The sequence below is a fragment of the Chelonoidis abingdonii genome, chromosome 18 (genome assembly GCF_003597395.2).
Source record: "Chelonoidis abingdonii isolate Lonesome George chromosome 18, CheloAbing_2.0, whole genome shotgun sequence".
In the NCBI taxonomy this organism is placed as follows: domain Eukaryota; kingdom Metazoa; phylum Chordata; order Testudines; family Testudinidae; genus Chelonoidis; species Chelonoidis abingdonii.
In genome coordinates this window covers 19784979-19807495 of record NC_133786.1, presented here as the reverse complement: position 1 = coordinate 19807495, position 22517 = coordinate 19784979, and the positions used below count along the sequence as shown (strand labels likewise).

At 43.4% G+C, this 22517-nt stretch overlaps 1 protein-coding gene and 1 long non-coding RNA gene across 2 annotated transcripts; one reads left to right on the top strand and one right to left on the bottom strand.

The window, feature by feature from the left end:
- The first annotated feature begins 81 nt into the window (after window positions 1-81).
- Window positions 82-6624, top strand: LOC116827967 (uncharacterized). The gene is made up of 3 exons (XR_012657235.1): window positions 82-346; window positions 2250-2324; window positions 6500-6624. It is a non-coding gene; the product is annotated as an uncharacterized LOC116827967 (long non-coding RNA).
- Window positions 6625-13086: 6462 nt separating this feature from the next.
- Window positions 13087-19054, bottom strand: FOXR1 (forkhead box R1). Its single transcript, XM_075073490.1, has 6 exons — window positions 18934-19054; window positions 16639-16752; window positions 15888-16108; window positions 15138-15403; window positions 14405-14637; window positions 13087-13190 (listed from the first exon to the last, which is right to left on the bottom strand). The coding sequence occupies exons 1-6, from the start codon at window positions 19052-19054 to the stop codon at window positions 13087-13089; spliced, it is 1059 nt and encodes a 352-aa protein (XP_074929591.1).
- Between the last annotated feature and the right edge of the window lie 3463 nt (window positions 19055-22517).

The window sequence follows — 22517 nt, the reverse complement described above, 5'->3', positions numbered from 1 at the left end:
CTATAAAAATGGTGTCGGGTATGGGGTGGGGGGGTTAGCCTTGTTAGGCTGCAGCCCCAAAAACAAGGAGGAGTCTGGTGGCACCTTAAAGACTAACGGATTTATTTGGGCATAAATTTTAGTGGGTAAAAAACCCACTTCTTCAGGTGCATATAAAAACAGGACATCTGGTCACCCTAGTCAGAGGAGATCATCAGATAACTGAGGCAGAGTTCATGTGGAATTTCACCCTATAATTCCCACCTCCAGCCTATACAAATTCTGCTTGAATTAGAACATATGTGTTAAAAAGACATCAGCCTCGATTTAAAGACTTCAGGTGAAGTAGAATCCACTACATTTCTTGGTAAGTTGGTTCCTGAGATCTTCTCCCTTGGTCAAATCACTTCTCTCTGCACCACACTGTAGAATGGATAATACTATTCCCCTACTGCCCATGGAGGTTGGGAGGCTTCATTTGGTGATGTGACTAAAGCCTCATCTGCAGACAGACGTTAGTTGCATAGATTCAAACTGATTTACTCACATCAGTCCAAACCCTGAGGTGGACCCTCCTAAACTCATATAAGAGTGGCATATTTTGGATTAGTTCCAACCTATTATAGTTGACTGAAGCTAGCCCAAAATATGCCTGGTAAAATGAATGAACACAGCCTTTTGCTGTTGTTTAACTAAAATGGTCTAAAAAACACACCTTTAGTTAAACCAGTGCCGCTTTCTCATGCAGACATTTTTGAAACTCTTGGACAGAAGGCACTGCAGAGGGACAAAGCATTATTTTATTCATTCATTTCCACCAAATGTGCTCCCTGCACTTGCACACACTTTATTAGTTTACTAGTAAACCCAAGGAAAAAATACGTATTTTCCTTTTAAAAATACTTTTGCTTCTAGATAGCTTACTTTCCTCAGCGTGCTTTGACTGTGCAGCACTGTTGTATTAATTGCTCTTGTTGGTAGTGTTTTTCTACCCTTTGTAAAGCAAAGTGGTTTATATTTCAGGCCCAGATCCTGCAAATTATCCTGCATGAGAGGACACTGGCACCCATACAAAGACCTGTTGAAGTCAGTGGGGCTGTGCATGATGTAACCTGCAGGATCACGGTCTTAGTCAGGAAATCAATATAAAACCACTTCTGAGATGTTGAGTCAAATTTTCAAACATGCATAACTGATATAGGCTCGTAGAACCCTAAGTCACATTGACTTGAAAGTCAGTTTTGAAAATTGGACATAGGCCGGGTCTACTGTAGAAAAGTTTTGCTGGTACAGCTACACTGGCAAAACCTTCCTAGGGTAGACGCGGTTATATCACCAGAAAAGTGCTTTTGCTAGTATAGTTTATCTTAACTAGGTGAGCAAATTAAGGCCTTGTCTACATTATAGAAGGATTAGCAGTATAGCTATATCAGTATAGTTCGTTATACCAGCAAACCTTCCTAGTTTACACAGAGCTTATACCAGTTTCCCAAACAAAATAAGCTATACCCGGGTTCAAAAATGAACTAGATAAATTCATGGAGGATAGGTCCATCAATGGCTATTAGCCAGGATGGTCAGGGATTCACCCCATGCTCTGAGCGTTCCTAGCCTCTGAGTGCCAGAAGCTGGGAATGGATGACTGGGGACGGATTACTTGATGATTTTCTGTTCTGTTCATTTCCTCTGAAGCACCTGGCATTGACAGGATACTGGTCTACATGGACCATTGGTCTGACCCAACATAGCTGTTCTTATACTGGCAAAAGCAGCACTGTTTTCTGATACAAGTGCATCTACTCTAGCGTTTATATCAACATAGCTATGTCAGTAAAAAAATCACACCGCTAACCAACATCACTTTGTCAGGAAAAGTTTGTAGTGTAGATCTCGCGTAAGCCGTACTGGCAAAAGCACTTTTTTGTTGGTATACCAATGTCTACACAAGGGACAAGTCTATACTACAAACTTTTGCCAACTTAGCTGTGTTGGTTAAGGGTGTGATGATGTGTGGTTTACAGTTGATATAGTTGTGCCAACAAAAACCACTAGTAAAGATGCTTTTTCTGGTATAGCTTATTTTGGAATGTGGGGGTGGCACAATGACATGGCTATACTGACAAAAGCACAGTTTTGCCAGTAAAACTAGCTGGCATTTTCAATGAATCAAGAAGTTGGGGGGGGGAAATCATTTCAGGTTTAACAATATGTTTAGTTTGGAGGCATTTTTATACACACATCCACCCTTTTTTTTTTTTTTTTAAATAAAGGCAAAGGAAATGAAATTTGGAACAAAGGGCTAGAGTCACAAGCGGACTTCCATTCACAAAACCCCAGAAGAAAAGGTAATATACCTCTACCTCGATATAACGCTGTCCTCTGGAGCCAAAAAAATCTTACCGCATTATAGGTGAAACCGCGTTATATCGAACTTGCTTTGATCCACCAGAGTGCGCAGCCCCACCTCCCCAGAGCACTGCTTTATCTTGTTATATCTGAATTTGTGTTATATCGGGTCGCACTATATCGAGGTAGAAGTGTAGTAATAGTAGTGGTGGTGGTGTACCATTTATACCTAATGGGTAAGCTACTTACCTGGATAGGAGAGACCAAAGTTTGATTCTCTGGTCTGAGCAAGGACTTAAACCTAGGTCTTTCCCCATTCCGGGTGAGTGTCCTAACCACCAGGCTTTTGAGTATTGAGGGGGACCTCTAATTTTCTCCTCTTGAAGCTGTTCCACTTTGTATGAAATAATTAAATATTCATTGAGCCAGAGAGAGAAAAAGCAGGAGAATGACTCTAGCCTCCTGGCTAGGGCACTCAAGTGGTGTGATGAGGGACACTGGTTCCAGTTCCTGCTTCAATGAATAATTAATTGTTTATATCAGGTGGAATGGATTCAGGAAGGGAGGTTGAGAGAAACTCTGCCTTAGAATAGCTCTTGGGGACTAGATCACCTCCCTTTCCCTGAGAGTGGGGAGACCTGGGTTCAAGTGTCTGCTCCAGCACAGGGATTCAAATAGAGATATTCAGCATCACTAGTGAATGTCCTGATCACTGGGCTAATGTGTATGGGGGCCACTTTAATAGTTTTGTGAATGTCACCTAAATGTTGGAGTTAGGTGTCCAAGTCCCCTTGTGAATTTAGTACAAAAAACCAATATTTCATTGTGAAAATGTCAAAATGAACCATTCTGACATTTCTGGGGGAGGAAATATTATTTTTACCAAAACAATTTTGCATATTTGTGTTGATTTTGGCTAATATTTTGATCTTCCTGAATCTACATTCTTTGATGAAAAAAGTGTTGACCAAAAGATTGTACCCAGCTCTAATCACATCTCTTCATACCCCTGACCAATGTAGCTATGCCGGCTTAACCTGTCATGTAGAAATGGAGTATGTCTACACTACAGCTGCTACAGCAGCACAGCTATGGGGCTACAGTTGTGCTGCTATGGCATAGGTGCTTTCTAGATCAACAGAAGGGCTTCTTCTGTCACTGTAGGTAATCCACTTCTCCAAGAGGCAGTAGCTAGCCACTGTACCTGGGGTTAAGTTGACCTGTGGTTGTCAGGGAATAAAACTTTAACAAGCCTGCTAATTGGTATTTAAAGGTGCCAATGAGAGGTGAGTCAATCACTGCCTTACTACTACTTTCCTATATAAAAAGGATCAAAATGATGACAATAGAAGGAGAGAATTCAGGATAACAGCCCTTCCTTTGCCTGCAGTCATGTGTTCTTGACTTTTGAAAAGCTGTTGATTTTATTTGTTCCCTTGATGAAAATGTATTTAAACTTCAAAAACAAAAAGGGCTGGGAAAACCTTCATTTAAAAAGTGGCCTTGAGAATTGGGATATGGCTCAGGAACTTGAACTGGCTACTACCACTGATCAAGTTGCCGAAGGTAGGAAACAAATGCTTAGCGTCTCATTTATGTAAATATGCTCTCTTGCATTTTTCTATATGATATTTCTTATACTCAAAGAATAAGATAACTAGTTATTGTTACTTCAGTGACTATGCAAGCCAGTAAATGTAGCTGTTACATGAGTCGAGTAGTTCTAGACTTCCTCATTAGAAGCAGTCATATGAGATGCTGGGCATCTGTGAATTATTGGGGATGATGGGTGTTGTTGGTTTTCTTTACTTGGCTGGAGTAATCCATGGAAGTTTATTTAAAAAAAAAAATTGCTGGAAATAAAGTTATTTGAATTAATTTCATGTTAATTGTATTTTAAGGAAGATTACTAGATACTATAGTTTAGGCCAAACAGTTTTTTTTTCATTTTGTAAAATCTCTTATGTTGTCTCATGACTCTCTTCATATTAATATCTACATAACTATGAACCTTCCTATGTAATTTGTGTAGGACAATCAATAAGAAAGCTGGTTACCCTATCTTTATCCCTTTTGTACAGAGATATAAGTAAACAAGCAACACATAGCCTGTAGAGGAAATGTGATGTTACATACTTCCAGGTAGCAAGAAATTTAATTGCTTGAACTTAGATGGATAAGAAAACTGAAAACAAAATACTTAACAGGACAACAATTCTCTAAATCCATTAGCTAAGTGAAGTTCCTGCAGACTCAGGAGAAACCTCAGGACTAAATATTATTACCACAGGAGCTGGTACTTCCAAGTCTTTTCTCTACAGTGATTTGCTGTATCACCTTGGGCAAATCACTTCACTGTGCTGTGCCTCGATTTCCCCACTGTGAAGCGGAGATGATACTTCATTCTTACCACGCATATGAAAGATATCTAATGTTTGTACAGAGTTTTCAGGATTAAAACAATATAAGCAGTAAGCTACAAAATCCTCTCTAGAATTAATCTTATCGGAACAGAAACTCTACTGCAGCCTTACCTATGGAGTACCATCTGCTCTCCATAAAGCTGACACCCACAGCTAAAGTCTAGTCCGTTATCTATCACTGTAACAATGACCTTTAGAACACAGCTTAACTTCTCTAGACTTTGGGAATCTCTACCAGCTGTACTGCTGTGGATATAGCTCCTTTGGTGGGAGTATTAGCATACATATGGCATAAGCAGCTGCTGGCACTTTACCACTATGTCTTGTGTTGGCCTCCTTGCAACAGGATTAGACAAGACACTGGTGTGGGTTTTTGTTGTTGTTTTTTTTTTTTTTTGTTAATTTGGGTGGGGGTATGGGTGGTTGGTTTTTTTTGTTTTTTTTGTTTTTAGGTTTTAAACACTTTTACTCCAGCATGTATCTAAACAGGTGTTTCCACCATTGCTACTAATAGTGGAGCTGTTGCCCAAAAAGTCTGGTGTAAGCATTTTTCATAAGCTTCTTTTCCATTTTGCCCACATGCACCCCCTGAAAAAAATCTGCTAATCTGATGGCCTATTTTAATTTGACTTTGTCTTGTGAGGTAAAAGGCTTTTCAGTATCTAAGCTTCGTAGCACGCCCTAGAGTGTGTATCTGAGTGTGTGCGCATGAGCTCCTTACATCACTGAATGGGGTGTAGTGAGGAATAACAAATAGCTTGTAAACTACATGGAAATGGAGCGAAAATGTATATTCTTTATCTGATATTGCTGTGTTCAGAGCTCCCTAATCTATGGAGAGTGGGTCTTGTAGGTATACTTTCCAAGTGCTGTAGGGAACGTCATCTTTCAGGATACTTTATTTGTAGCTAAATGGGAGCTGGGGTCTTCTAAAACTAACTAAATTGAGGTGACAATTATGCTCAAGTATCCAAAGAGATGTAAATACTATGGAGAGAAGGAATTTCTTCAGGATGCTTCAAGGAAGAAGGTAGGAGAAATAACATGAAATTAAGGAAATATGAAACTTGGCTGAATACCTCAAACAAAGGTTTGTTGGTAAAGTGTTTTTAGGAGCGTGTTAGAGCTTAGGGTATGGCTACACTTGAAACTTCAAAGCGCTGCCACGGCAACGCTTTGAAGTACGAGTGTGGTCGCAGTGCCAGCGCTGGGAGAGAGCTCTCCCAGCGCTGCACGTACTCCACATCCTCTACAAGTGTAGTTTGCAGCGCTGGGAGCCGCGCTCCCAGTGCTGCAGCACTGTTTACACTGAGGCTTTACAGCGCTGTATCTTGCGGCACTCAGGGGTGTGTTTTTTTTCACACCCCTGAGCACGAAAGTTGCAGCGCTGTAAAGCGCCAGTGTAGCCATGGCCTTAGTTCCCTTTGGAGACTAGCAAGTACTCATTGAGCCCTGATACTTAGTGTTGATAAGTTGCTTGCAAGCGTTGACCTGTCTGTGGCTCTGAGGTACAGCAGGGTGTCTGCAAAGTATAATAATCCCCAAGAAGCATATTACAGTAGCAATAACAGATGAGCACTGTGTAACCAGTGGCAAACTAGAATTCTCTGTCATCATTGGTAGGATGACTCCAAGTGGTGCACCTGCCTGATGCCTTAGCCTCACTAGCTCTGCTGAAGCAAGTTTGATTGATGGGTGTGATATGTTCTTGATTTTAGGTGGTTTGTTTTTTGTCTTTGCCTGTGGTCCAGGTATGGAAAATAATCTCAGCAAATACTTTCTGCATGAGCCATACAAGCATCGTTGGAGCAACTCTGTCACAGGAGAAGCAGTCCAGCCCCCTCTACCCAAGGAGCAAGATGGCAAGTGATGACTATGGGTTGTGTAGAGTAGGAATATGGACAGGGTTTCCTACACAGCATGGCTCATTTGGTTGGGTTAGCAAAGTTATTGAGGGTGGGCTGGGTAGAAGGGTGCTGTGGAGTCATGCACTAGCTGGTACCATGATATTCAGACTGAGGCTTGGGAGCTGCAAGTGTCTCTTTAATATGTCTCCTGGAGTTCTTTGCAGCACATAGTAAAACACTGATTTAATTATTAACCAATCAGGATACTTTTCCTGTGTTAGTAACCAGTTGTAGAATATTAGTCATTTTGCTGTGACTATTAAAAATAGCAAAGAAACAATGAATTCACATGACTCTGACTCTTTTCGGTTATGTTGGTTGCTAATGTGGCTCCTGAACCACTGAAATTTGAATATCATGGAGCTAGTGCATATTTACACCATGCTCCTTCATGCATGGAATGTCAGATTTGATGAAGTGTGTGACAGTTGCCTTCTGGTGGCTGCACCCTATTGAGTCAAAGTCCCAGTCCTGTAGCTCACAGGGAGTTTCCTCTAGTTTGTGATAGGATTATAGTTTTGAAGTTGGATATACTGTTCCCTAGTGAACTGTCCAAAGGAGCTAAGCAGCTTACAAAGGGAAGGAAGGGGGAAACCCCATGCAACTAATTTCAACAAAAGCACAACTTTGCTGAAGTGATCTATCACCTTTGTTTCCACAGAATCCGATGTGCAGCCACACTTGTGGATGTGGGTGAACCCCAATCTGGTTTGCCCCATAACAGGGTACCTCAGTAAGGGAGTCCCAGGAAAACCAGTGCATTTGGTAGCTCCTGCACCCAAGGCAGCTGTTACAAAACCTACTTCAGTAAAACCAAGGCCCCCAGTAGCTGCTGCCCTACAAACTTCCTCTGGACAATGTGTTTCAGTGCCCTTAGTAACTGCTGCACCCAAGGTCTCCGCTAGAAAATATAGTTCAGTAAAGACAGTGGCTCTCATCAATGCCCTGCAGACTTCTCCTGTAGCCTCTGTTTCCATACTCCCATTGGCTGCTTCTGATCCTGTGACCCTGCAGGCTTCCACAGTCAAGAATGTTCCCAGAAAACCAGTGTTCCCTGTATTATTGGCAGCTGTTGCACCAAAGGCTTCTACTCCAGTAAAACCTGTACCCCCAGTATCTGCTGCATCCAAGGCTTCTCATAGAAAACATGCTTCAGGAAAGACAGTGCCCCCAGTAGCTGACACCATCCAGGTTTGCGCGCACACACCAGGAAAAACCATGTCCCTGGAAGCTGCAGCACTTGTGGACTCCTATCAAAAGCCAGTCTTAATTGCCTACAAGCAACTTTGTCCCAAGGAGGAGGTACTACTGTGCTCCAGCAAAGCAAAGGTATGTTAGATAGATATTCAGTGCACATGAAGCCCACGTGGCTTACTGTTGTTTTGGAGGCTGCTGGCTCCTGATCTCGCTAGCAGCAGCAGCATCAGAGGAGCTAGTGGTAGCACAGCTGTACAATTGAGAGAGCGTGAACAATAGGAGACCAAGCTCCTGCATTAAGAATCTCTTGCTCTTAAAGTTCAATCTTTTATTCCAGTGTTGTGACAGGCTCTGTCTTGACTGATTTGTGTCACTGTAGGTGTTGAGGAGGAGGTCTCTAGCACTTGTAACTATTTCTGAAACTTGTCAGAGTGCTGAGAGCACAAGATAGGTGGTCTCATCTGTGGTGCAGATGTATCAATAGATAAAGGTGCAAATGGAACTCAAGCACTAGACCTTGTGATCAAATGCCCAGCCAGCCCTCTACCTGGGAATTGAAGGAGTATGCCAAGAACTGTACAAAGCTCCTAGCTCCCTGGTCTCCTATCTCATAGACTTAGGACTCGCTATAGTGAATTCATCCTTTGGGTTTAGTTTGACTCTGACAGCCCCCTGCTTTAACAAGGCTGACTACAGTGCAGTACTTTTTTTTTTTTTTTTTGAGGGGAATGGGACTAGAGAGGAAATTCCTTCCTGAACCCTGTAGCAATCTTATCTCCTGAAACGGGTGTGGGTTACATATTTCTCGTGATTATTTGAAAGGCACTTACTGACCTCATGGGGCCCAGAGTTGGATGGATGCTGAAGTGTGGGCAAAAAATCAGGGAGGTCTCTGCACTTCCTGCAGCTTTCAGAAGGGAAAGGGCAAATGACTGGTAGACTCCGATTCTGATACTTTATCCCAAGCTGGGAAGGTGTGCATGTTTTTGACCTCCACCATTTCATTAGTGAGGAATCTCAAATTTTAAGTGATCACGTAGAAACTGAGGGAAGGGAAGGGACAGGACACATGAGGAACTCTGTTAGTAGTTCAAGGGACACAAGCAGCCAATGTCTCTTCCCCTCTACTGTAGCTGTGGGATGACATCACTGATCAACTGCAGGAGTCTATGGTTGGTGAGCTCCTGCCAGTCAGAATACAGTATCAGCAACTTACGATCGGAGTATTCATTTTTGTTATCTTATCCTTCAAGTTGCAGCCAGAGTACAGTCATTAAATTCTTGGCCAAAAGCTGCATTGCAAACTTGCCTTGTCTACACTGGCCTCTTCTCCACTTGCGCCCCCACCCCCATATCCCATTAAAACTTCCCATTTGCTAGCAAGTACAGATGCTAGAGTTGCAGCTATTAGGTGCCTCATCTTACAGGGAAGCTAGCCAGCTTAGTGTCTTGATACTTCCATACTGGCTATGATGGACAATAAAACCTGATCATCTTGGGTTCAGTCTTCACCACAAAACTACTCACTCTTCCTCTCACTTTTGCAGTGCTGAGATTGGTGTGACCTATGACTCCCACAGCCCTTGTGACCTGGATGACTTGACACCTGCCCTTCATCTCTTCTTTTCACTAAATGGTGCTGATTTCAAAATAGCCTTTGCCAGCAAGAGGCTAGTGAAGATGAGCTTTGTGTGGAAAGCAACCCATCTTTCTTCTCACTGTCATATGGCAAACAAGTCAACTGCCTCTTGAGTGCAGTCATATTACGTCTTTTAAACACATCAAGCCTCCATGACCTGACTTACCTTCCCCTCCATGCCCCCCCTCCTTCCCCACACACACCTTGCCGCCCTTTTCCACAGAAATACTGGGCTCCTGCTGACTTCAATGGGTGTGGATGGTGCTGGATGCCTGTTCCAGACTGTATTTCAAGGCAGGTCTAAACAGTTGTGGTTTTGTTAAATCTGTGCCAACTTAGTTAAAAGGATTTGACACCCTAATGTGCACTCATCTAAAAATCTATTTGTTTTGACTTAACAGTAGTAAAACACTAGTGTGTTGAACTGATCTAACCTGTGGTGTTTTGTTTTGTTTTTTTCCCCCCAAGGTGATCTAGTTAAATTGGTGCCAAAACTGATGTAAACAAGCCCCTGGTAGTCCTTCTACCTGTCCTCTCTTAGGGAGGTGAGCTTCCACTGTACTGGCTGGCACTACAGGCCTGAGCCTACAGTAGGGATCAAATAAAGCTTTTTTTTTTAAAAACATCACTTTAAAATAAAGCTTAAGTCTGTATCAGCTATGAACTTGCCAGGCATCTATTAAAACTTCAGTTTCCTTTTAATGCTGTATTTCTAATTCTTTAAGCATTCCTTTCTGCCGCTTCTATTCTTGTATCCCTCTCTGGCTCCTTCCAACCAAACTCAAAGTGCTTTTGTTACAAATGTCAAGTCTTTCACCTCTGGCATAAGAAGTGTCACCTCTGTGACTAATCTATAAGCTGGAGTAAAAGTGACTTGTCTGACATACATGAAGTCTCTGGCAGAGCTAGAAATAGAACCCAAGTGTCCAGATATTTGGACCTATTGGCTAAGCACAGGACTTTGCTCTACATCTTGAAGGGTAGTTGCTTGTGAGGTTGTTAGGCACTAGATCCAATCTAGGCCTGCAGTAACATGACTAGCTAAACAAATCAAACCCTAGCATCAGCAAATACGGTCATTGCCAAGGACATGAAGTAGTCTGTAACCCTCACCCCAAGTAAAGCATTGTAGAACTACCAGCTACATGATCAGAATAGGGGAGTTTGCCTTCCTTGGTCATGCTGGAGGTAGGATATAGAAATAGATGGTATATATTTTTTTTTTTTAATAGTAAATTCCAAGTGTTTCTCCCCCACCCCCTCATTGGAAAGAGGATCAACCTCTACCTACTGGCACTCAAAGTAACATTAGCCACTTTCTGCTAAGCAAGCATTTTTGTGAGAGAGAAGGGTGCTAAAAGAAGGGAAGAGCTTCTCCACATACCCTCCCATCCAACTTCTGCTGTTCCTCTTGCATGCATCTGACTGGAGTAGAAACCACTCCTCCTCTAGTGACTGCTTGCTAAGTGTGCCCGCAACTCTTGTGCAGATTTAAGAGGCAAAACTTTACTTTGAATAGGCTTTCAAGGTCCTGCTGTTCTAGAGCATTGGTCAAGCTCATTCTCATGGTTCAGTCAACTGAAAATCAGTTTCCTGCTGACAAGCGTGACAGTGTGAGTGCTCTCCCTTGTGGCATGAGTGTGAATTCCTCATGTTCCTCTCTCTAGTTTGAGGTCTGCCTGACTGTTGAAACAGTTACTTGTTAATATAACATGCAGTTTCAGCTGTACCAGTAAACATCTTGCTTGTAAGACCTTACAGCAGGGAATAAGAGGGATCTATCCTAGACTAACAGGTCACCTTTGCGTTCACGTGCTCACTGGGGACTGAAAGCATGATCCTCTCTAGTAAATAGCAGTTAAGTGTTCACTAGACTCCTAAAAGATGAGTGGTGGCAGTGGGAGAACAGAAATTGTCAGATTGTACATGGAGGGGATTAAGCCTACCGTTGAAGTGCTTCTGTTGGAAAGAATTTCCATCTGTGGGGCACTAAGAAGTGCAAGTGTCTTAGTTACATGGGAGGCCTTATTTCTGATACCTTAAACCTCTCTGATCTAGTTTAATCACACTTTATAACTCACTGACTACAAATTTTAGCATGTTACAAATAGGTGTAGCATCTGATGTTAGCCTATTAGTAGGTATTACAGGTAAACAACCTAAGCACCTGTTGGACTCTGAACCATTTCTTAAAATGTTATAAATGAAATTTTCAAATAAGTGATGTTTTCTCTAGTTTGAAAAATAGTTCCTGCTGTGTTACTAACAGCAGAGATCAAACTAGCCCAGTCGTCTTCCTGTATTGTTTGCTTTCTGCCTTTTAGTGCAGGCATTTAGCACCAGCTGTTTCTAGGCAGTGCCACTAAGTAGACTAGATATGTGGCAGAGGGCTGGGGTTTTATGATCCGTTCTGCCCGGGTTAGAGGAAGCAGCAGTTTTCATGTTAAATAAGACAGTGTAAAGAATCAGAGCTGCCAGAGATGTTCAGTTAACCTTTTTTTTTTTTTTTTTTTACTGCTTTATAATGAAGGCTTTTTAAAACAAAAAAACTTTAGAAATAGCAGGAATGGAATGTCTGGTCCCTGCTGAAAGTAAGGGTGTGTGGCAGGCAATCTGTGTTAGAGCTATCACCTTGTCGAGCAGGGGAGAGACTTTAGCAAAGACATCATTTCTCCCCGGCATTCGTTAACCTTCGGCATTAAATAGCTAAACAAGGGACAAACTCCTTTTCCTCTCACTTGCTAGAGCTTTTTTGCTTATGTCACATCATTGGTTCCCTATGTGAGACAAGATCTGTTTCTCTGTTTAAATAACAGAATTCTGCCTCTATCTTCAAGAGGCAGGAGAAAAACAACCCAGTTTTCACCTTATCCCCTCACAAAGATAATACTAAATGGAGTGGGTCTTCTAGCACTGGCATTGAAAAGCACTTCGGTTTGTTGTAGTCTTTTTGTGCTTTTTTTTTTTTTTTTTTTTTTTTTAAAGAGGGGCTAGTTAGCTGAAACTTCAACAAAATAAAATGACGATGTCTTTGGGATCTTTAAGTGGCTGCAGTGGAATGCCTAAACTCTGCTCTACATCTTACTGTCTAATTCATTTTTTTTTTTAAAGTAGTTCAGCACCCCTTAGTGCTTTTTACCTTCAGCATACTTTATACAACATTAAGTGCAGAATGAGAATAAGGAATTGAAAAGGTACAAAAATTCAATTGACTTTTCCCCAGTCATCTTGTACAGGGGAAAGGGAACATCTTGCACAGAAGCAGCTGAGAAATTGCTGTTAGAATAAAGGCCCTCAGGTTCCCAGATTATGCTAAAGCTTCCTGCAATCTTCCCTCAAACAAAACCAACTCTGACCATCGGCAGCGAGTGTATCATGGATGGGACAGCCACTGAAACTGCTGAAAGTGGGTAAGTTAGAAATCAAAATGATTAGATTTACCTACTACCCCATACTCTCCAGCTGAAATTCCCTCTTGAAGTATATATGAGAGCAAGCCATTGAGGGGGGAGACAGGTCTGATCTAGCTCCTTCTGATTAGTGGTCTGATTCCCTAGAGTTTCCATTCGCTTCTAGGGCTCCCTTCTGCAATTGCTTAGAAGCTGACTGTAGAAGAAGGGGAGGAAATAAGTCTGCTTGGGAGCCATGTGGTCCTTATCTCAGAGGCAGCAGGGATCAGAGACTGAACAAAGATTGCATCTGTTCTGCAACGAGAGAGAAAAAGAGAAGGTAGTTTGATGGCTGAGCCTGGGCCATGATCCAGGCTCTGGGTACTGGCTCTGCAGCCTCAAACGGTTAATCAGCATTCCACCACCATTGCTGTCAGTGTCCTGCTCTCAGGATCACTCAGCCACCAATGTGAGCTTGTCTCAAAAACGTAATACTTCCATTCTGATTTTCATTGGCCAAGTGTGTTGCTCAGTATCAGCTAGAGGGTAAACTTCTTAAGCAGCCAGGAGAATAACCCTGCTTATAATTGAATTTCTCTCAAGTACTTATCTTCAAAAAGGAGCTAGATTCATGGAAGATAGCCGTTGATGGACCTATTAGCCAGGATGGGCAGGAATGGTGGCCCTAGCCTCTGTTTGCCAAAAGCTGGGATTGGGTGACAAGGCATGGATCACTTGATGATAACATGTCTGTTAATTCCTTTGGGGGCACCTGCCATTGGCCACTGTCAGAAGACAGGATACGGGGGTTGATGGCCATACTGGGTCAGACCAAAGGTCCATTCTTATGTTTTTTTAATGTGCTTCCAGCCTCCTAAGCTTGTCCCCCCACACCCATGTGCAGATCTCATGCATCCATGTTAAAATTGGCTGGCCAGAGCTATAAGGACAGCACCACTTAAGGCTGTCTGGGTCTCTTGTTCTAAAGCATGAGAATGGTCCCTTTCACCGACCTAGGCAATTGCAGACCTGGATTCCAAAATGCAACCCACCCAGTCATCCTCAGCAACCATTAACACCCTCAGCAGCTTGTGAAGTAACTCACTCAGTGCTGGAAATAAGAAAGGTGAGGTTACTAATTTTTCCGTGCATTAAGTTTCAATGGGATGGAGGAGGAGGAGGAATAATTTTCAGAGAGGAGTGACCAGGAGCATTTCTATAATTCAAAAGGAGAAAGGGGGGAAAAAACCTCCCCCTCCCTCTCCCCCTTTTCTAGGTTACCACTAAATGAGGCAGAGCGCCACCCTTACCTGTAAGGGCTCCACCCTAGAAGGCTCATCTTCTTCAGTCATCCAGTCTAGCCCTATGTATTTTCTCCTTCCCCTGGTCTGTCCACACCCTTATTACCTCTACAGCTGTCTTACTAGTGTAACCTCAAAACAAAGTCTTGGGAGACTCTGCTTTCCAGCACCACTCATCCTAGCTCCAAAGCCTCAGCAGGGGCTACTGTCTCTTGATATGTACCTGGTTTGTTCAAGCTCTGACTCACTAAGTCGAGGGCCTCCTCAGATAGAGCCTGTACCTCTTCCTGGAACTTTCTGCACCCTTCTGGTGTCAGCTTCCACAGGCGTGACTTGCGGTTGCCCTCATTGCACACAAAGTGGGAGGTTTTCTCAAAGCTGCTACTGAAGCACAGATTGTGACGAATGGTGTTTTTCCAGCCATCTGGGGCTGTCTGGAAAAAGGGAAAGTGCTGCCTGCAGAGAGAGAAGAGCACATCTGGGTTCAAAAGCAGGGCAAGCCCAGAGCACAGGATTGGCTACACTGGCTATTCTTGTCATGAGGTCAATGTTTCTTGTCACAACCAGAGTGCACCTGATCATTTGTGGAACATACATGGATGTAAGAAGAGAGATTCCTCCCAACCCCCTGTACCCTTAGGTTTGGCTGGACCAGTTGAACAAAGTAATGTTAAGTGGCAACAGGCCAGAACTAAAACTTCAAGTCTGAATACTCTTGATCTTGGGCATTTAAATAAAAATCCATGTAATCTCTAATGGGAACAGAAGGGAAGTGACTTGCCTGGTGTCTCATGGTGAGTCAGTAGTACAGCTGAGAATAGAACCCAGGAGTCCTGACCTCCAGTCCACTGGTCTAGCCATACTTCCTCCCCCAGTAAAAGCTACAACAGTTTTGTACCCATGCCCTTTAAAACTCCCCATATCCCAGCATAGGGGAGTTGGAGGGCTGTGGGTACCGTGTGAATTGGTAGATCTGCTGCACAGTCAGGCTGCCTTCTGCATTGTTACGCAGGGCCAGGGTGATGAGGATGCAGTAATTAAGGGGGGGGCGGGGCCATCCCCCTTTGATTTTGGTGCTCGCCTGCAGGATGTACTTGAGCTTCTTGCTCTGAGACCTGGGGACCTTTGGTTTCCGGAGTGCCAGAACAGCCTTAGATTTGGGAGTCTCCATTTTCTGAGGGAGTGAGATGTCCACCGATGAGGCATCTTCATCCTCTATGAACTAGGAAGAAGAGGGGTGGAAGAGATGGGTTAGGCCTGCATGGAGTCAACCGTGAGTAGACATGACACGTGTGGGAAGATACACATCAGCGGCTTGTATGTAATGAGTTTGGGCCTCAGTCTAGTTCCCAGTGGTGATGTGTCCCCATCACAAATGAGTGCTAACTGACCCATTTCTATCTGTTTCAGCAGAAGAGTCATGGTGATGGTAAATGAGCTCCTTCCCCCATGTCAGGCCTGAGGTACATACTGCTACCTGTGCTATCCCTGTTCTGTGGATAGGAAGGACTCCAGTTTCCAGTCCAGCATCTTGTACCTTCTGCCAGCCATAATTTGGGCTGAATCTATGCATTCACTTCTGCTATTCATAAAACAGGGCATGAGCAAGCTTAGAGCTATCTTGGGAGGCATCAAGCACAGAGACCAAGCGACTCAAAGCTTGTAATGCCCAGCACTGTCCACACAGCTTCCTCTCTGCCACAAACCTTCTCTGCCTCACTGGATGATGACAGCAGATCCTCCTCTGAACAGTTAAGGTTGGAGTAATTCAAGGAAGGGCTTGGAGAAGAAAACCCTGGTGCAGCAGCAGCTACTGAGCATTCTGGGCTACTGGGTCCTGGCATGTCCACACTAGGACAGCTGGCAATGGGGCAAACCAGATTGGGGTTCACCCACATCCACAAATGGGGCTGCACATAAGATTCTGCTGAGAGAGAAGAAGCCAAATCACTCTAGGGACACCATCTGAGGGCCTCTGCAACAGACAGGACTCCTGCCTCCTGGGAACAGGGCTGGGCTAAGGCTAATTAGGATGTAGATCCAAAATCTCAGGACTCTCCTAGCCCTAAGGCTCCATGCTGTCCATCTCACAACAAAATTGATTGGTTTTTTCCCTCCTGTCCTGTGGCCCCTCACACCACCAGGTCTTGGCCCTTGCTCACCCTGCGAGTTTTAACGTCCCTTCCCCTGCCAGCAGCACCGGAGTTGCCTGCACTCCCACTACCCAACAATCACTCTGAGCTACTGGTCTGACAGCATCCAGTGGAGAAAGGAGTACATAATACTCCCCTCAGAGCTGACCTAAGCACCTCTGACCCTTAGAGAAAATCAGACCCAGATGTGCTCTCTGTCACTGGTCCATCTCTCTGTAACAGGATGAACGGATGCCCCTTTACCTACACATCTGCTTATGGCACTATCCCTTTCCCCCAGCGCAATACTCTGCACATGGCTCACCACCAGGCTGTATGGATGGGAGGGTCTCAGACAGTTCCTTGGGGAGTGAATTCCTGCGCACCCGTCGCTCACACTGCCACTTCAGCATGTGATGATTCAGTTTTTCATCTGCAGCTGGTGGGAAATGGAAGTTCAGAGCCAATATGGTGAATTGACAGCCCTGACACCCATCTCCCTCCTCTTCTCCACCTCCTTTCTCTTCTGAGCATCAGAGCTTTGAGACACATCCTCAGTCTAATTTAGGTTGGGAAAAAGGCCTTTTTCTGCATCATGATGGGTCACCTAGTTTGGGCTACATAAGTTTCTCACAACCTTTCCAGGCTACTGTATCCCTTTCAGAAGTTTAATTTGTCTTGCCTACCCCTCCAGCTTTCACCTCACTTAAAAATGTTTTGCTTACAAAATCAGACATGAGAATACAAAAGTGTCACAGTACACTATTGCTGAACAGTTGCTTACTTTCTAATTTTTACCATATAATTGTAAATCAGTTGGAATATACACATTGTACTTAATTTCAGCGTAGAGTATAAACAAGTCATTGTCTGTATGAAATTTTAGTTTGTACTGACTTCACTAGTGCTTAAACCAAAACACCTGGTCAAAAAGGGACCCTCCCCAGCACGGTGAAAATGAGTGAGTGAGGGCGGGGGATAGCAAATGACAGAGCAGAGGGGGAATGGAGAGAGTGAGGTAGGGCCTCGGAGAACGAGTGGGGCAAGGGTGTTCAGTTTTGTGTGATTAGAAAGTTGGGAACTCTATAGCCTGTTGTAAACAAGACATGAGAAGTCATTCTTCTACTTTACTCTGCGCTGGTTAGGCCTCAACGGGAGTATTGTGTCCAGTTCTGGGCACTGCATTTCTAGAAAGATGTGGAGAAATTGCAGAGGGTCCAGAGAAGAGCAACAAGAATGATTAAAGGTCTTGAGAACATGACCTATGAAGGAAGGCTGAAAGAATTGGGTTTATTTAGTTTGGAAAAGAGAAGACTGAGAGGGGACATGATAGCAGTTTTCAGGTATCTAAAAGGGTGTCATCAGGAGGAGGGAGAAAACTTGTTCACCTTAGCCGCTAATGATAGAACAAGAAGCAATGGGCTTAAACTGCAGCAAGGGAGATTTAGGTTGGACATTAGGAAAAAGTTCCTAACTGTCAGGGTAGTTAAACACTGGAATTAATTGCCTAGGGAGGTTGTGGAATCTCCTTCTCTGGAGATATTTAAGAGTAGGTTAGATAAATGTCTATCAGGGATGGTCTAGACAGTATTTGGTCCTGCCATGAGGACAGGGACTGGACTGGACGACCTCTCGAGGTTCCGTCCAGTCCTAGAGTCTATGAATCTATGAAAACTAGGGAAATAGCTAAATGAGTTGATGTACCCCCTGGAAGTTCTCTGCATGTTCCCAGGGGTACCACTGGTTGAGAATCACTGGGCTACACACATCAAAACCCTCATCCTGCAGTTGGACCCTTGCAGAATGGGGACCCGTGTGGGCCTAAGGGTCAGATTCCAGGCCTAGAGCCTAAGATTGTGACTATAAGGTTGTTAGGGAGATGGCAGTTCCAGCATTTCCCTAGTATAATCCAGAGTCCTACAATCCATGTACTAAAGTGTCAGAAGAATTCTTTTAAACTGGCCTATCACTGGAGAGATTTAGAATTAGACTGTTCAAAGCAGCAAATCATAGCAACAATGGTAGAGCTGAACATGAACTAGACAGGACATAATACAAATGTTCTGTTTTTTTCCATTCATAGAGTCAAAGGCCAGAGGGGGCACTGTAATTATCTAGTCTCACTTCCTGCATAATTCAGGCCATTGAACCCCCACCCCACCCCCAAATTATTCCTATTTAAACTATATCTTTTATCAAAACATTTTCTGTGATAGTTTCAGAACATTGAACTAGAATCATGAACAATCACACGTATCCAGTACTGGCATCTGCTCTAGCCCAGTCAGTACTGCTAGTTCTATCACATTGAGCCAGTTTTGCCAGCTCTCTTTAGGATCCCCCCAATATCAGAGTACCTGTCAGTTATTTACAGTTTAATCTCCAGATTCTCTTAAATTTGCACATATTTTGACATTCATAGAAGAGAAAATTCTAATTTAGCAGCATTTAAACTCTTGGATAGCAAGACAAGATATGGTTTTTAATGAATGTCCAGGCTAGATCCAATTTCTATCTCCAGCTATCAGAGAGTCTTCTTTTCACCTGGAAGTTTCACAGTCAAGGACATACACATACATAACCAAACCATCCAGAACCCAAGCCTCTTAGAACTCCTTACCATGAGGAAACTGATCAGTGGTGGTGGTTAGCTTGAGCTTCTCCTCCATATCCCAGTCCTCAAGGCCACTTTTTAAATGCAGACTTTCCCAAAATGTTTTGTTTTGAAAATTCAAATACATTTTCTTATAATCTGCAAAATAACCCACAACTGCTGTATACCCAGAATGTTGGAGGAAGGACACAGAGCAAGCCACAGAGAGTTAACCTGCTAACTTTTAACTCTCCAGTTCTGGTCCATGTGATTTGATCTCACTTTAAAAAAAGAGAGAGAGAGAGCATGAAAGAGATTTGACCAGGTGAATTAAAGACCTCTGTTTCACACTTTTAAATACCCATTAAAGACCTTTCTAGGGACTAGATGATTAGTATCAATGAAGCAAGCAATCTACTTGAGAATAAAAGAGATATCACTAGAAGGGCTATTTTTTGTCTGTCCAGTTAATCTAAATTCTTGATAAGTGCTCAGCTCCTTAGTTAGGTTAGCAGAGCTTTATCCTAACATTTCTGGAAAAATAGGTCTAAAGGAATAGATTTGCAGCTGTTTGTAATATAGGATCATCCATAGGTTTGTGGCCTTTATGATCTGAGAAACTCAAATACTTTTTGGAGGACATATAGGGACTTTGAGGTTAGTTAGCTCAGTAGACACAGAAAAGCTCTGCCTCTCCTCATTTTTGAACAGTTTAATTTCTTCTCTTCTTCTCCCACCTCTTGTTCTTTTTCACTCTTTTTCTCCTCTTCAGTCCCAATTTCTTCTCCTTTCCATTTCCCTCCCAGTCTCTTATTCTTAATCCAGCTCCTTCCCTCCAACAACTTGCTGCTCAGCTTCCCCCTCACCCTTCTCTCCACACCTCCAAGATAAACTCAAGAGACTTCTTGTAACCTCATTTTGCTGCCAGCCCACCAGCAGATGGAGCACAGCTGGGGAATGAAACTGAGCAGGCTCTTGTCAGGTTCACTTTGCTGCTCTGCTCCATGCCTGAGCTAGGCAACAGCTGTGGTACACATCAACGTGTGAAAGATTCTCCTATTGGCCTCACTTTGCTACAAATGTCTTTCTCAATGAGCAGAGCAAGGCATAAGCAGACCAAGCAATTGCTTAGGGTGCCAAGCAGCTCAAGGGGACCCCCCTATTATTAGTATGTGTTGTGTGGGCAGGGGCAAAACTGCTTAGGGGCCCCCAATGGGCAGGACCAGCACTGAATTGAGGAGGGTGAGTGAGGAATAATAATGCTTGATATTTACATACATACCTCTACATCTTCAAAGTTCTGCACAAGAGTTTAGGTTTGGATCCTCAAAAGTATTTAGGTACCTAACTCTAATTGAAATTCTGGAACTTTTGAGAATCTGTGCCTAACATACTAATTTCTGTCAGATCCTGTCGTCACTGAATGGGGTCACTACAGAGTGAGGGGAGTCTTTGTACCCTGTTTATTGTAGGGTTGCTCCTGCGCTTTGCATCCTGTTTGCTGTTGTAAGGTTGCTCTTAGTCCTCCAGGGCAGCACTACAAAAGCAGGAGATGTAAAATTACAGTCTAACTTCACTAGTGCAGAATTACACAGACTCTCATTGGGCACATGGGGACCCTTTCTAGTGTCTCTTTGACATGGAGTTTGGATAATATTTTTTTTAAAATCTCCCTACCTGGTCATGTGATGCGATGGTGCTGTGTGCCGCAAAGGCCAGTGAACAGAGGTGGGAACTGGTTCTGGTGGATACGTTGGAAACGTTGAAATGTTGTTTGCTGGGGGGATCAGCGTAACCAAATTATCAAGTGAGTCCCAGAAAGTAACAACATTAGCACAAAATGTCTTGCTAAAGAAGATGTGGATGTGCGTGTATTGTGTATCTTTTCCAAACTGCCACCGAAAAGTGAAGAATACACTTGTCGCTTCATTTACTCCTTTTGTTGCTTGTAATTGTATCACATACACGTGGCTCCTCACCCAATCTGTGGTGTAAACTATGCAATTCAGATGTTCAGCATGGTTTAACTTAATCCTCCCCACACACTCACACCCACAGTGGCCTCTATGATCAGGACGGGGGAAATTTATCTCACAGATGAAGACCCAACGGGAAAGTCCAGCATGCAGTTAGTTTCCAGGCACACTACACACATTGACAGTGTTGTAAGCAATTGTAACTTTCTCACTTGGGTGTGAAAAAAACACACACACACCCTGAGCACTGCAAATTTCAGTGCTGTAAAGTGCCAGTGTACACAGTGCACCAGCACTGGAAGCTATTCCCCTTGTAGAGGTGATTTTTTTTATAGCTGTGCTGCAGCTACCCAAGCCACGTTAAAGTCGTGGCAGCGCTTTAACGTTGCAAATGAAGACGTGCCCTTAGTTACAGCTACAGTTTGGAGGGAGGCTCACGGCCAGCCCGCAGCTAAGTGATGGAACTAAATTGATTATTTTGGACAATTAAAAAAAAAATTGTGCCCTGGTATTGGGACAATCTCAGATTGAAAGCAAGTATGCAGCCAAACTTTTGTGAAGCACAACAGATACTCCGCTCATGTTCAGGCTTTCCTTTGTGATGGAGGTTTGGGATATGTTTTACAGGTATATACCATTTAAAGCAGGGTCCATAGGTCAAACACTCCTCCGATGTCTGTCGAGGGAACACGTTCCCCACTGGGGAGCATTTGAACCTTTTGAAACAAAATCCTGCAGCATGAGGCAGAAACCAAAGCACACCAACTGAGGAGTTCTTTTAAGGAGAAACTCACATTTTATTGACATTATATTGTCAACTTTGCAGAATAAAGGAAAGAGAAGCTCCTTGCAGAGGATGAAGTCTTTGGGTTATACAAAAATGATCTATTGATGCCCATGGGAGAGCATTTAAACAGAGAAAATGATGGAGAAGAGAAAAAGCCCCCAAAAACCCAATCTACAAACGAAGTCCACTCACATGCACAAAAAGGAGCAGTGAAAGGCCTCCTGGCTCCTCCAGGACCCCATTATAAGAGCAGGAGATGTAACATTACAATTTAGCTTCCTATATGGTAGCCCATCACTATATCTGAGCATCATACAGACAAAAGGCACCAACATAAACTGGGACATGTAAATTAATAACAAGCCTTGAAGGCACTGGAGAGAACAGGCAGCTCTACGCCCCCAGAAGTAAACTCAGAAGATCCACTCCATCCTGGATCCTGAACCAACAGGAGCTTTAGCTTCTAGCACAACCACCTACCCCCCTTATCGCACTCAATGTGAGACTGTGGCAAGAATCCTTGTAGAATGGGAAATGCAAGAAATGGATGAGACATCCATCACCACCAATCTCCTTGTCAGTGTTTTACCCCCTGACTGCACATGGCAGTCTATGTTCTGGGAAACTAAATGGATTCTGAGTTCTGAGACCAAGTGCACACCAGAATCCAAGCCAGTTCGCTGCAGCTACACTGGCATCTGGCAGGGAGAGGACCCCCTTAATCTGCTAGGAATAAAGTAGAGGAGATCTTGAACATGAGGGGAAGGTGAAGAGAAAGTAGATACAGCCCATGGCATCTATATTTCATTGTTCTTCTTCGAGTGATTGCTCATATCCATTCCAGTTAC

What these genes read in the sequence shown, in the direction of transcription:
- FOXR1 (XM_075073490.1), bottom strand. Translation starts at nt 19,054, where the DNA reads ATGTATTTGAATTTTCAAAACAAAACATTTTGGGAAAGTCTGCATTTA. An exon ending in CAGATCTACCAATTCACACG is followed by an intron (nt 14,638 to 15,137) that starts GTACCCACAGCC and finishes CTCTCTCTGCAG; the next exon opens with GCAGCACTTTCCCTTTTTCC. An exon ending in TCAGAGCTTGAACAAACCAG is followed by an intron (nt 13,191 to 14,404) that starts GTACATATCAAG and finishes GTTGCAGAACAG; the next exon opens with ATGCAATCTTTGTTCAGTCT.